Source organism: Crocodylus siamensis, chromosome 2, assembly GCF_052110815.1.
Source record: "Crocodylus siamensis isolate JL-2025a chromosome 2, ASM5211081v1, whole genome shotgun sequence".
NCBI classification, from domain to species: domain Eukaryota; kingdom Metazoa; phylum Chordata; order Crocodylia; family Crocodylidae; genus Crocodylus; species Crocodylus siamensis.
The window spans coordinates 229,981,389-229,994,792 of NC_143396.1; the positions used below are offsets into that span (position 1 = coordinate 229,981,389).

Below are 13,404 nucleotides of genomic sequence, written 5' to 3' on the forward strand. Positions count from 1 at the left end.
ACTGAAGAAGAAGAGGTGACTATAAGAGCAGCAGAAGGTAGTAGGGAGCAGGAGATAAGATGGTACGAAATAGCAGTGCAGGAGGAAGGGGATGAAGTGTGATTCTAATGAGAAGAGAGTGAGAGAGAACAAGGGAGCCTGTCCTGGATTTTGGCACCCTCCCCCCTTCACGCACAACAGCCATACCAGGCTCTGTCCTCACCAACAGGCTTCCAGCCTGGGTTCCCCTTCAGAATCCTGTACCTATGGCTGCTTTCCTCCTCTTGCCAGCCTTCCTAGCTGGTGAGGTATGTTGGAAATTGGTCAGTCCCCGCTTCAAAAGCACTGCCTGCCACTGACTGCAGAAACCCGGGGGGCGGGGGAACGAGCGACTTTCTCACTATCTGAAATGTCATACACAAAGCAGCATAAAACCTGGCAGCTAAGCAAAGGGTTGCATTCATATTTGTAAAACCCCAAGAACATAGATGCAAAGTATTATTTACCTAAAAGCAGACTGACTGAACATAAGATGGAGTCTGCAAAACAAAAAATGTTTTGCTTGCAGCTTGGACACATGAAAACCTGTGCAAGGTAAGCTTGATACTCAGGCTTTGTTTAGGGAGTGCCCCTTTGAAATGCTGCACTGCATAGCACAGGAAAAGGTAGATGCAGATGGAAGTTGTAATTGGACTGATTGAGATAAACCCCTTTGCCAGAAATACAGGTTATTGGATACTGTTGGATACCTGCATCCTTGACTGCATTACGCATCTCATAGCTGTTAATGGTGCCAGAATGGTCCATGTCATAATTTTTGAAAATTTTCTGCAAAAGAGAAAAAAAAAAGTATCAGAATCAAGTTTGGTTTATTGCAGAAGAATGCTCACTAACTCAGCTAATGTTTGCACCACAGACTTTAAGCACTTGCGTAATTTCCCTTTGGTTTTGTTTCCCTGTCAGTCAAGTTCGACTCATTCTAGGGGAAGGCTGGGGAATTCCTCTCTAGCAGTCTACCAGAGGCATTGGTTGCCCTTAACTTACAGTACAAAGGCAATCTCTTGGTTGCTTTCTCCATAATATTGTTGAGGTCTTGCTCTGGCACATTCACCTCCAATCCCTCCCACCCTTGGTTTATGTCATCATTTTTTATTCAACTTTAATAACCATTTAATTGGTGGTTTTGTTAGTCTTGAGCCAATTTAATTTCTGTGTTGACTAGGTTTGTATTCCTGTTGCATATAGGGATAATCTGTCAGGACCAGTTTCAGAATGGTAGATAGGTTCTTAAATTCCCATGAAAACAGATCATTTTGATGTTTATTTTGGATCTGGCCTTCACTTTATTTTTAATGATTGGTACTTAATGCTTTGCATTTCTGATATTTTATGATATTGTGTGTATGTAGGTATCTTATGGCATGTTCCTATGTAAATGTTAGCACTATGGAATATGTGCAGAACAGGAAAAATGCAAGAAGTTCTCAACAATACCTGCCAGCTTTTAATCTTATCCCAGAGGTGTCGAAACTCATCAAAGTTTATCTTTCCTGAACCATCTGTCTGTGACATGAGAGTTTAGGGGAACAACATAGAAAATGAGAAAAAGCTACATTCGCTCAGTGTCCACTTTTGAGCATATGAAGTCAGGATTTCCTTCCAGTTGAGAGCTAGCTGAGTAATACAGAGACATATTTTGTGAGCACTTTAGTTAAATTTTGAATTGTATTTCATTCAATGTTTGTGAAGTGCCTTCCCCCAAAAACAGCTCTCCCATTTTTGTAGGGAAGGGGACTCATTCCTTGTAGATCTTCTAATAATGTGTTCAACATCAGGTGTTTAAATGAATTTTTCCAAATCCTTTCACACTAAGAAATTTATACACAAAGTGTAAACACAGTAACATGAAATTTACCATTTTTTAGTCAGATAATGTTCATCCTAGAAAGTTTCTGTTTAAAATGAAAACAAAAATCCTTAAATACCAAAGCAATCTAGGACTTCTGTGTATAATAATAAGCAGGTTGCATAGGTATGTACTCAGGGTGCAGTTGTAACCTTAACTGTCCTATTTATGGGGTTTGCAATCCTCTAATTACATGATCATATTATATCCAATAAAAATAACGATCAGATTTTCTGCTTAAGCTAAACATGTACAATATCTTGTAGTATGTCTTATTGTGTATGCTCTTAGTTCCCATAAAATATATTTTTACATTAAAAGTTTATTATAGTGAAATATATTTAACATGTAATTGCAACAAGGAAAAAGTTACAGTTTTCTTGTATAAACCATAGCTACATTATATAGGAAGTTAAAAAAAACAACAACAACAACAAAAACCAAAACCTGTACTCCTTTTGCTTCAAGGCTTAAGCCCAGCCTCTACTGACTGGGTTAGGGAGAATTTCTATAATGAGGTGTTTCTACTCTGAGTGCTCATTTCAGAGTTTCTTCTTTTTTCCAGAGTAGCCATTGTCAGGAAACAGAAATGCTGTGGTCCAGGCTTATAAGAAATAAGGTATTATTTTGATTCTTTGATTTACAAAGTTGTATTTGAGGCACTTTGGCAAATAATGCAAAAACAAAAACAATCTAAAATACTAGTGTATCAAATCATCTAAAATTTGAGAAGGATACATCCATCAAAGCAATCATACTGCGACAGGACTCCAGTGCGAATCCTTCTGTCTTCAAATCTTTGTCTGAAACAAATGATTCCAAACACAAAAACTGTCATACAGGTCAGCAGGGGCCTCTTCCCTCATGAGGCTCCATTCAAAGTACAAGGCAAATCCTACTTTTACAACATTTGGGAACTGAAAGCAAGAACTTCTTCACTTTTCTTATATTAGTTTATCCCACTCACTGCTTTGAATTAATCTCACATTCTTGAGCCTTTGAATGGATGCAAGAACTCAGCCCTAGATTAAATGTCAAAGACACAGCATGGGAAAGTTTTATTTACTAGTTCTTGGACCATAAGCCATAAATGGTGTGTGTTTGTGTATGTATATCTATATATCTATCTTTATATCTACATCTAACTAGCTATCTATATATCTATATACTATATATACTTGACTCCAAAATGAGGTTTTTCCTCCCATACCATTTAACTTGGGGGCAAAAAAACCCCCTTATCTTGGAACTGAGTATGAAGCAGCAGGGGGAGGCTCTGTCCCCCCTATTGCCCATCTCCTACTGTTCCCCCTACCACTAATTTTGCAGTTGCACTGGTGTTAGAGATGAATTTAAGATGATTCTCCAATAATTAGATTCTAAAAATTTTTTAAAATGTATAATTTTTCTATGTATAGAATCTAATTGTTGGGGAGCATCTTAAATTCAGGGTTATCTTGCATTTGGGTAAACATGGTAGAAGATGTAAGAGTCACAATGATACTCTATGCAGTTGATATAGCTAGAGATTTCCTTGCTCAGTGTTATTCAAAGAATGATGGAGAAAGAGGGGGGAAAAATGAAACTCACGTTTTTTTAGAACATTATTGAGAACATTTCTGAGTTCTTCAGCACTGATCTCCATATCCTGGTCAGATAGGTGGAAAGAATACCATACATTAAAAAAAATAATACAAGGGGTTTCAGAGATGGATATTCTTATAAGTATACAACCTGTGAATTGCTGAGCTTAGGGACTGAAATATGCTTTAATAAGGAGAGAGGTGTATTTTCATACATAGCATAGATATTAGCCAAGATCCCTGGCTGCCCTGTGGCCACAACATTGATAAAAGTAACCCTAAAGCTATCGTACCCAAGTGCCTGAAGGATGATGCCACTTAAATCTGGCACTGGGATCTAATGTCTTATTTACTGCGTCGCTTTCCACATCCTGCTCTGGCTTGGAGGCCATTGTCATCTAACTTAGGGAGGGGACGGGATCAGCTCACAGGGGGCCTAATCTACCTGTTATACGAGTTGTGCTGTGTGTTCAACAGTAACTTCACTGAAGTCAAATGGAGTTGCACTTGTGTAAATTAATGAACATAATAGAATTTTTGGGGCCACTGGCTCCATGTACATTGGACAGAGGAGCTGACAGCATCCTTACAATGACAACTATTAGACTGTGGCTGGTTGGAAAGGTGTATTACTGGCCAGTGTAGCCTGGGTCACATTCATTGTCCAGGAAAAGCTCTACCTTTGAATCATACTGAAGTCAGTACCTGTAAAATCCAGCAAAGATGCCTTAAATCTGGGATGAAGGGAGACTATGCACACAGACAGATTCTTGTTTGCGTCTTGTCTCTAACATTCCTTTCTCTTTTACCTTCCTGTTTATTATTGCTTAACTCTTTGTTTAAAAATAACAATAAAGGAATAAGTTAAAACCTGCTAAAGGAACCCTCCATATTTTTTAATTATTCTGGCAACAATGAGTTTCCCCTTCCCTGCAAATTCTAAAATTTCTCCTAGGCAGAAATAAGTAAACATATTTTTTCCAAACTTTTTACAGCACATTGTCTTCTGGTGCTGTACTGACAACCAGCGGATTGATTCTTTCACTTTAGAGTAAGTACAAAACCAGAAGTAGCAGTACAAGTTTTCTTTAGGAAGTTATGCAATCCTTCTATGCGAACACCTGCCTGTAGAAATGGAAGAGGGTATAGACTATACTGTTCAAACAGTTGTCTGGTTGCTGATTACAGGGGATGAACTGTGCTAATAAAGGACATCCCTCCTTTGAGAACTAGACTGGAGCCACCATACCCATTTCATGTAGGCTGTTACATGGGTGTTAAATGGATGAAGAGTCAATAGTTTAATGTAATTAAAATGAGCCAGATCTGAACCAAAGAGCCTCCTGTGCTATGCAATCTTCAGATCTGTTTCTATTTTTAATTTCTAATTTCTGCAGTTAAAACCACACTCGAGCATTTTATTTTTAGCATGTGTATGTGCTAAGGAAAGGTGCTCAAGAAACTCCATGTGGGACACGTCTACACATTGACCTCTGGCAATGTAGGGACGTGTGACATAGCAATTACATGCGTCTACATGTGATCGCCAGCTATGTCACTATAATGTCCAATCTCTGGCTTATTGGGGGATGAAAAGGTATGTGTACAAATGCCATGGCGCACTGGGAAGCATGCAGGAGCACTCCCTGCCTTCTGGCCTCGCCACTGTAGGGATCTGGGTATAGTGCACCACTACCATGATGTAGTAGCAAAATTTACCCGTGTGTCGCATGCATGGCGCAGTAACTGCCTGTACAGAGCTGTGCTTTAGTACTTCCAAAAGGAAATACTAAAGCACAGCACAATAGCAATATCACCATACGGTGACAGGTAGATGGGCCTCACATCCTTAGGAGGCCTTAAATGCCTCTACACAAATGCTCGTAGTATGGGTAACAAGCAGGAGGAACTCACCCTCCTGCTGGCTGACACCAGTCCGGACATAGTGGGGATTACATAAATGTGGTGGGACGCAATGCATGATTGGGCGGTGAATGTCAAGGGCTATAGGCTGTACAGGAGAGACAGGATAGGAAAGAGAGGTGGGGGTGTGGCACTCTATATTAAGGAGGAATACACATCCTTGCCAATTAGCAAGGAGTCAGGGGAGGGTCACTCTGAAGTGCTTTGGGTTAGAGTACAAGGCAGTCGAGGGGAAAGAGACTTAACAGTGGGAGTCTACTACAGACCTCCCAACCAGGGAGAAGAGCTTAACCAGGAATTCTTGGGTCAGCTCACAGAGGTAGTGAAGGCTAAGGATGTGGTAGTCATGGGGAACCTGAACTTCCCAGACATCTGCTGGGAAGAGCAGTCAGCCAGGTCTGAACGCTCACGTAGGTTCTTGGCCGGAGTGCAGGACCTCCATCTAACCCAGGAGGTGCACAGCCCCACCAGGGGAGATGCCTTGTTGAACCTAGTGCTGGCCACGGGTGATGACCTGGTGAGGGGGCTGCGGGTGCTCGACCACCTGGGCGGCAGCGATCATCGCCTGCTGGAATTCACCATCCAGCGCAAGGTGGCAAAGGCATACAGTAAGGCAGCGGCCCTAGATTTTAGGAGGGCAAATTTCAACGAGCTAAGGAGGACAGTTGGGGAAGCGCTGAGGTCCTGGAGGGGAGGGGAGCCAGGTGTCCAAGGAGAGTGGTCGCTCCTTAAGGAGACGATCCTCCAAGCCCAAAGGAAGGTAATCCCAATGAGGATCAAAGGGAGCAGGAGAGCACAGAAGCCTCTGTGGCTCACCAAAAGCATCCAGGAATGTCTCCTTGCTAAAAAGGAGGCTTACACCCAATGGAAAGAAGGGGTTATCACCAGGGAGGACTATTCTGTAGTTGCTCGGGGATGTAGGAGGGTAGTTAGGAAGGCCAAGGCAGAGATGGAACTGGGACTAGCTTCCCAGATTAAGGACAATAAGAAGTCCTTTTTTAAATACATAGGGGGTAAAAAGAAGGTCCCAGGTAATGTGGGGCCCTTGCAGGACGCATTGGGAAATCTGGTCGTCACACCAGACGGCAAAGCTAACATGTTTAACGATTTCTTTGCCTCCATCTTCCTAAGTAGGGACCAGAACAGCCACCTCCCTGCTGGTCCCCCCTCGGGCCCCGGGGGAGGCACACCTGGGCCACGGGTTAGCGAGGATTTAGTTAGGGAGCTTCTGGAGGGGTTGGACGTATTCAAGTCAGCCGGTCCGGATGATCTCACCCTAGAGTTCTAAAGGAACTGGCCGAGGTCATTGCAAGTCCCCTGGCACAGCTTTACAAGTACTCGTGGTGCTCTGGTGAGGTACCGGAGGACTGGAAGAGGGCCAACGTGGTTCCCATCTTCAAAAAAGGCAGGAAGGAGGACCCGGGAAACTATAGGCCAGTTAGTCTTACCTCAATCCTAGGCAAGCTGTTTGAAAAAATTATGCTGGCACACATCCAGGAGGGGCCAGCAGGGGACTGCATGCTTAAAGGCAACCAACACGGGTTCATCAGCAGCAGGTCCTGTCAGACCAACCTGGTGGCCTTTTACGATTAGATCACCAGATCATTAAATGCAGGGGTAGCAGTGGATATAGTCTTCCTGGACTTCCGGAAGGCTTTTGACACTGTCTCTCACCCCGTTCTCATTAAGAAACTGGGGGGCTGTGGTGTAGACACCCACACAGTCAAATGGGTCGCCAACTGGCTGGAGGGCTGCACCCAGAGGGTGGTAGTGGATGGGTCCTTCTCACCCTGGAAGGACGTGGGCAGTGGGGTTCCGCAGGGCTCGGTCCTCGGGCCTGCACTGTTCAACATTTTCATCAGTGATTTGGATGAGGGGGTAAAAAGCACCCTGTTCAAATTTGCTGATGACACTAAGATGTGGGGGGATGTGGGCACACTGGAAGGATGCAACAGGCTACAATCAGACCTAGACAGGTTACAAGGGTGGGCAGATGAGAATAGGATGGGTTTCAATACAGACAAGTGCAAGGTGATGCACCTTGGGAGGAACAACTGGCACCATGCCTACAGGTTAGGAAACTCCCCTCTTGTCTGCACGGAGGCGGAAAAGGATCTTGGGGTCATCATTGACTCCAAGATGAACATGGGCCGGCAGTGTGGGGAGGCAGTTAGGAAGGCCAACCACACCTTGTCATGTATCCACAGATGCATCTTGAGCAGGTCCAAGGAGGTGATCCTTCCCCTCTATGCGGCACTGGTCAGGCCGCAGCTGGAGTATTGCATCCAGTTCTGGGTGCCGCACTTCAAGAGGGATGTCGACAGCATGGAGAGGGTCCAGAGGAGGGCCACTCGTATGATCAGGGGACAACAGGGCAGGCCCTATGAGGACAGGCTGCGGGACCTGAACCTGTTCAGTCTCCAAAAGAGAAGGCTGAGGGGGGATCTTGTGGCCTGTTATAAACTAGTCAGGGGGGATCAGCAGGCATTGGGGGAGTCACTGTTCCCCCAAGCACCACCAGGAGTGACCAGGAATAATGGTCACAAGCTGGCAGAGGGTAGGTTTAGGTTAGATATCAGGAGGCGCTACTTCACGCTCAGGGCAGCTAGAATCTGGAACCAACTTCCAAGAGAGGTGGTGCAGGCTCCTACCTTGGGGTTTTTTTAGCGGAGGTTAGATGAACATCTTGCTGGGGTCATTTGAACCCAGTACTCTTTCCTGCCATGGCAGGGGCTCGGACTAGATGATGTGCTCAGGTCCCTTCCGACCCTAGAAACTATGAAACTATCTCATATATTAGTGAGGAATAACGGCCAGTTAAAATAAAGCTCCCTCCTACGGAGAGAGAAAAACACTACCAAGATATGGTTTCAAAACTATATTGAGGCCTGACTTCAGTATATTTAGGTGGGTCATGATTTGCTTTGGTTTGGTTTGAGATCCCACAGAAGATCATGACAGTTTCAGGTTAAGTACAGGCATTCAAAAGGCCCAAGGCAGAATCAGTCAAACCTTCACAGGTTTTTCTAAGCTGCACAGCTTGGATCAGGAGCGAACAGAACACACGTTCACCTTTTGGTTGTGGGGGGAGGCACGCAGATCCCTACAGTGGCGAGGCCAGAAGGCAGGGAGTGCTCCTGCATGCTTCCCAGTGTGCCACGGCATTTGTACACATACCTTTTCATCCCCCAATAAGCCAGAGATTGGACAGATCAATCGAGTCTGCTCTAGAACCTGTCCAAGCTCTGGCATATTGGGAGATGAAGATTAATCGAGTCTGCTTCACGCATGAGCTGATTTATCGAGTCTGCTCCACGCATGAGCTGATGCGCCCTGTGCTGCATCGCATGCAGTTGTATAAGCGGTGAAACGTGTCAGCATGTAGAAAATGGTGGTGGTGCGCTTTAAATTAAAACACCTCCAATGTGTCTTAGTTCAAAAGTGTGCTGCCGCATGTATAAAAATGCCCCCAGAGATTGCTGGAGGGCAGGCAAATGGGGGCCATCCTTGATTGACTATCAGGCACATGCCCCCAGACCTTGCTGTCAATGCGACCTTCCCCTATGCCCAGCCCTAGGCTTCCAGAGCACATTGCCATGGCATGCCTGACAGCCCAGTCGGTGGCAGTGTGTAGGGGGGTAGCACTCCACAGATGGAAAGATCAGGTCCCTCAGAGCAATGGGGGGCAGGAACAAAGCTTTGGCTCTGTGAGACCACAGCCCCTCTGCCCAGCTGTGGCTCCTGGCTCCGCCAGCCAATAGGCAGGAGCAGGGGTGTGTGTGGGGAAGGGGGGGACGGACGGACGGACAGGGGAACAAACAGCAAGGTCTTCTAGCTTGGCTGCCAGCACGGCCCCCTCCACAGTCTTGCCCTCTGCCAGCTTCTGCTTGTCAGTGACACGGGTAGGGAATGGAGCTCCCAGCCCTGGCTCCCCCTCCCCCCCCGGAGCTTAGATCTACACGGTTTGTGGGGGGGCACACAGTGGGGGCTTTCTCCCCTGCTGTGAACTGCCTGGTTTGGCTGGCCAGTGGGTCCCTCTCCACAGCCCAACCCCTGCCACCTGCTGCCTTTCAGCAGTGAGGGTGGGGGAGCCCCTACTATGTGCCCCCCCAACTGTGCAGGCCTGAGCTCTGAGGGGGCTCCCTTCCCTGCTTCCTCCCTCCTTCCTTGCCCCCACATTACCTGTCCCAGCTGACAGGCTCAGGCAAGATGAAGGGCTGAGGAGCAGAGGCTTTGCTCCTTCAGCTCTGTGACAGCCTTGGGGTGGGTCTGGCCTGGTGCTCCACCAGAGGAGATGAGCACAGCACCGGTGAAACTAGCCTGCCTGCCCTGTGAGGAGGGGTGGCAGGGAGGGTTAGCAGGAGCTTGCAAAGAGCCTGGGATACTGGAAGACAGCTTCCTGAGTTGAGCTGGGAAGGGATCTGGTGAAGAAGTTCAATAGACTGGTCTAACCTAGACCAATTAAATCTATTATTACCAGGTCTATCTTAGACTGGGTTCTACCATTTTTAAACCAGTCTACATACACTGAACTTCTGTTCGGTTACAGGTTTAGACTGGGTTCTGATCACTTATACTGGTTTATGCGTAATGTCTACCCAGCCTCCGTGTGTTTGGAATTTGCAGTGTTGGCTTAAACACTCTCCAGATTAGGCTGACACTTAGACTGGCTGGTGTACTTACATCCCCAGCAATCTGTTGGAATATATTCCTGAAGTGCTTCTCGTCTTCACTCTCTTTGTCAGCAGTCACTGGAGAGGCCTGCAAAGAGACGGACATAAGTTGCCCAGCTGATCTCGCAGTGTGTGGTCCATCAAGAAACAGTAGGCCATTTCACCTGGAAACTCAATGAATTCAGAATTTATCTGAATGTAACTTCAACACCCTTGTTCATCTACCAGAATACCTATTTCAGGTTCACTCCGTTAGGCACTGCTCTGGAGGGCAAGGCATCTTACAGCAAGGAAAACGGTTATGAGGCTAATGTTCACCCTTTTTGTGTCAGTGGTTTGTGAAGCTGACTAACTGTACCATCTTTCTGCCAGTTCTCTGGAAGAGAACTGGCTAGTTTTATGTGTTATGCATGTACAGGGTCATCCACTCCAGTCACCAAGAGGTAGTAGCTTGTTCTTATGGTATATTTTGTAGCACAGTACCAAAATTAGTTTTATGGGTTCTAAATGAAAGATTTCCCCTTCCCCCAGCAGACTATTGCACAGTGCAAGTTTAGGCCATTATAAATTTTCTTAATGCCTAGTTGATTTAATAACCATCTTGTAGTTGCATTTGCTTAACTTCATCCTCCTCAGTTCCCCTTTGAGCAATCCTAAATAGTTAGTCTTGCTTCTTGATGTTTAGCTTGTAGTACTTTGATTTCATGTACTATGAAAGATGACTTTGGAATAGAAGATGGAAATCTCCTTTAAGGTCAAACTCATGAGTGTTTTTATGGGATAAGATCTGATCATGAGACTGTCCTTAACCTATCTATCCACCAGAAAGCTTGTAGAGAATACAGATAGGGTTCAGAAGAATTTGATGCATTTTGCATGCAGCAAACTCCCCCAACCCCGCTCTCCCCCACTCTCCACCTTTCCCCTGACACAGAATGTGCAGTGTAGTAACAGCTTCTCTCACTTTTCTTGCACATGCAAACAAGAAGTCTAAGCATTACACAGGCCAAATTATTCAAATTTATTGAAAAAGGAAATTCTACCTTTTAGCTATCGTGTATCTCATATTGAGTTTTAGTAATTACACCTGTTATCTTAAACTGAGTTTTCTTATTCTAGTTGTGTTCAGAAGAAGAATAGCTTGTTGCTTCCACAGCAGTCTGAAAATCTCATAGCAAAACAGACACACTTTTCATGCAGAAAAATCAACATCCTGGTTCTCAAAACCCCCATCTCCAGTTCCAGATCCAAGGCACTGGTATTCTGGTCCCTCTCTACTGTTATATGGGGGCTGAAATTAGAGATGTTTGGTGGATGTAAACTAAATCCCCAACATTTCTTTCTCCAATAGCTGGTGAGTGAAAAGAAATGTGGAGATTTGGTCCCACTCAGTCTTGTCCCATTCCCTACAGAACGATCTAGAAGAGAGTCTGTATTTCAGCACAGAGAATCCAACTCAGATCTAAGGGTGTGCATGCATTTTCTCAAGTTTTCTCTGTATTTCTTGGTTATTTGTTTAATAAGCCTTTCTTCCTTATACTCTGAAACCAAATCAATGCAAAGTCTATTATATTAGGAAATGATGACACCACAAAGGAGAACACTTGACGGGTTCCTATCTTTGTCACTATTTAAGGGTTGGGAGGGAGGGGGGGAAAAGTCAGAAGAAAATTAAATATAAATTTTCTGTTACATTTTTATTAGCATGCTCAAAGAAATGCTATCTAGGAGTTATTTTTAGAAATAGGCCAATTTAGAACCCAAACACATTAAAAAGTACCATCTTGGGTGACCTGATTACAATACATCTAAAAGATGACATGGTTTTTGGAGTATATTTATACTGAAACTGAATATAATTAATTATAATTAAACTGAACCGTGTTTTAGTTTTGTTTCTGAATTGTAGTGGAACCTTACAAAGTCTGAGGCTGGAGCACATTAGGTTAAAACAGGTTTTCCAAAGCATTCAACTAATTTCCAGTGCACAATGCAGCTTCAAACTATTTCACATGATAACTGAAGTGGTGCAGCCCAAGCCACAAAATAGTAGTGCTGAAGTGTAAACAGCACCATAGGCATATGTATCCTACAGCTGAAGCTGGCTTAGCAACTACTGTATCTATGATTTTGAGTAGCAGCATGCTAGCCTTCCTGGCCCCTGCGGAGGGGATTCCAGAGAATTATTTTATGACCCTATGCTGGAGAATCTGCTGTATAGGCTACTCAGAGGAATATTGGAGAAAAGGTTGGCTAACATGTGCCTCGAGAAAATATCACTGAATATGTTGAACAAGGAGACCCTAAGCCAGGGGCGGGCAATTATTTTGGGTAGAGGGCTGCTTACTGAGTTTCGGCAAGCCATTGAGGGCTACATGACAGGCAGCCTAGGGCAGATTAATATGAATTTTCTAAATATTTTAGAGGCCCTGTGGGCTGGAGAGAATGGCCTGCCAGGCCGCAGCCGGCCCCTGGGCTGCATTTTGCCCGCCCCTGCCCTAAGCAAACCATGCTAGCGACAGTGTTGTTTAACCTACACTAGTACTGACCACATACAAATCCTACTAGGAACAGGATGGGTCTTTTTACAATATTAGCAAGGTTTTAGCACAGTTTATTCAGGCCTACAGCAGAGATCAATGTTATTATGTGATCAAGGTACTCTTGCATTTTCAAATAAAAAGTTGATGCCACCATAGAAGAAGCTGTAACAGACTGAAGCAGAGGTAATTAAGAAAAACCTCTTGAAGCCTTGGTTGGTTTTGTGAACACTATGCAAGACAACTTTTGTTATAGGCAGACTCATCAGTAATAGATGGGATCACTGTTCTAACTGGAAAGGGGTCTTCCTGCACAGCCTCAACCGTTGTAAAAATGTAAACTTATGAAACTCTCCAACACAGACATTAAATAATTGAAGTGATATTCATTTCCCCTAAAATTACTTATATCCACCTAATTTACAGTGTCCCAAATCAAAATAAATGAATGATAAGACTTAAACAGTTATTAACTATAAAAAGCTATTCCTTCATCTCCTAATTTCCAGTGTCGTTGTCCACCCATGCACATGCCCAGCTACTTCTACATGCTAGCCAGACCAATCTCCATTTTCTCCATGCCAACTAGGATAGAAACCTCCTCATTTTTCTCATCTGTGCTCACTTTCTGATTGTCCTTTTCATCAGCAGTCAACTCCTTGTTGCTGTTTGCTCTGTCAGAAACAAAGATGATTGGCTAGAAAAAGAAGGAAGGTGGCAAAGGAAGGGAAGAGAAGAGAAGTGGAAGTTAGGAAATAGAAGAGAGCAGTGTTTGAGAAAATCCATTCTGTCACAAAGCT

The 13,404-nt window shown here is 44.5% G+C and overlaps 1 protein-coding gene across 2 annotated transcripts in view; it reads right to left on the reverse strand.

Annotated features, from left to right (window-relative positions):
- Window positions 1–13,404, reverse strand: part of CAPN3 (calpain 3) — a 71,819-nt gene that overhangs the window by 10,159 nt on the left and 48,256 nt on the right. Inside the window, exons 16-21 of one of the 2 annotated variants that reach the window (XM_090033348.1) lie at window positions 13,230–13,301; window positions 10,075–10,152; window positions 3,476–3,533; window positions 2,624–2,688; window positions 1,474–1,542; window positions 729–807 (exon numbers count right to left, since the gene is read on the reverse strand). In XM_090033348.1, coding sequence (XP_089889474.1) covers window positions 729–807; window positions 1,474–1,542; window positions 2,624–2,688; window positions 3,476–3,533; window positions 10,075–10,152; window positions 13,230–13,301 — 421 coding nt within the window. The remainder of the gene's footprint in view (window positions 1–728; window positions 808–1,473; window positions 1,543–2,623; window positions 2,689–3,475; window positions 3,534–10,074; window positions 10,153–13,229; window positions 13,302–13,404) is intronic. The other variant, XM_090033349.1, reaches the window with a different exon arrangement.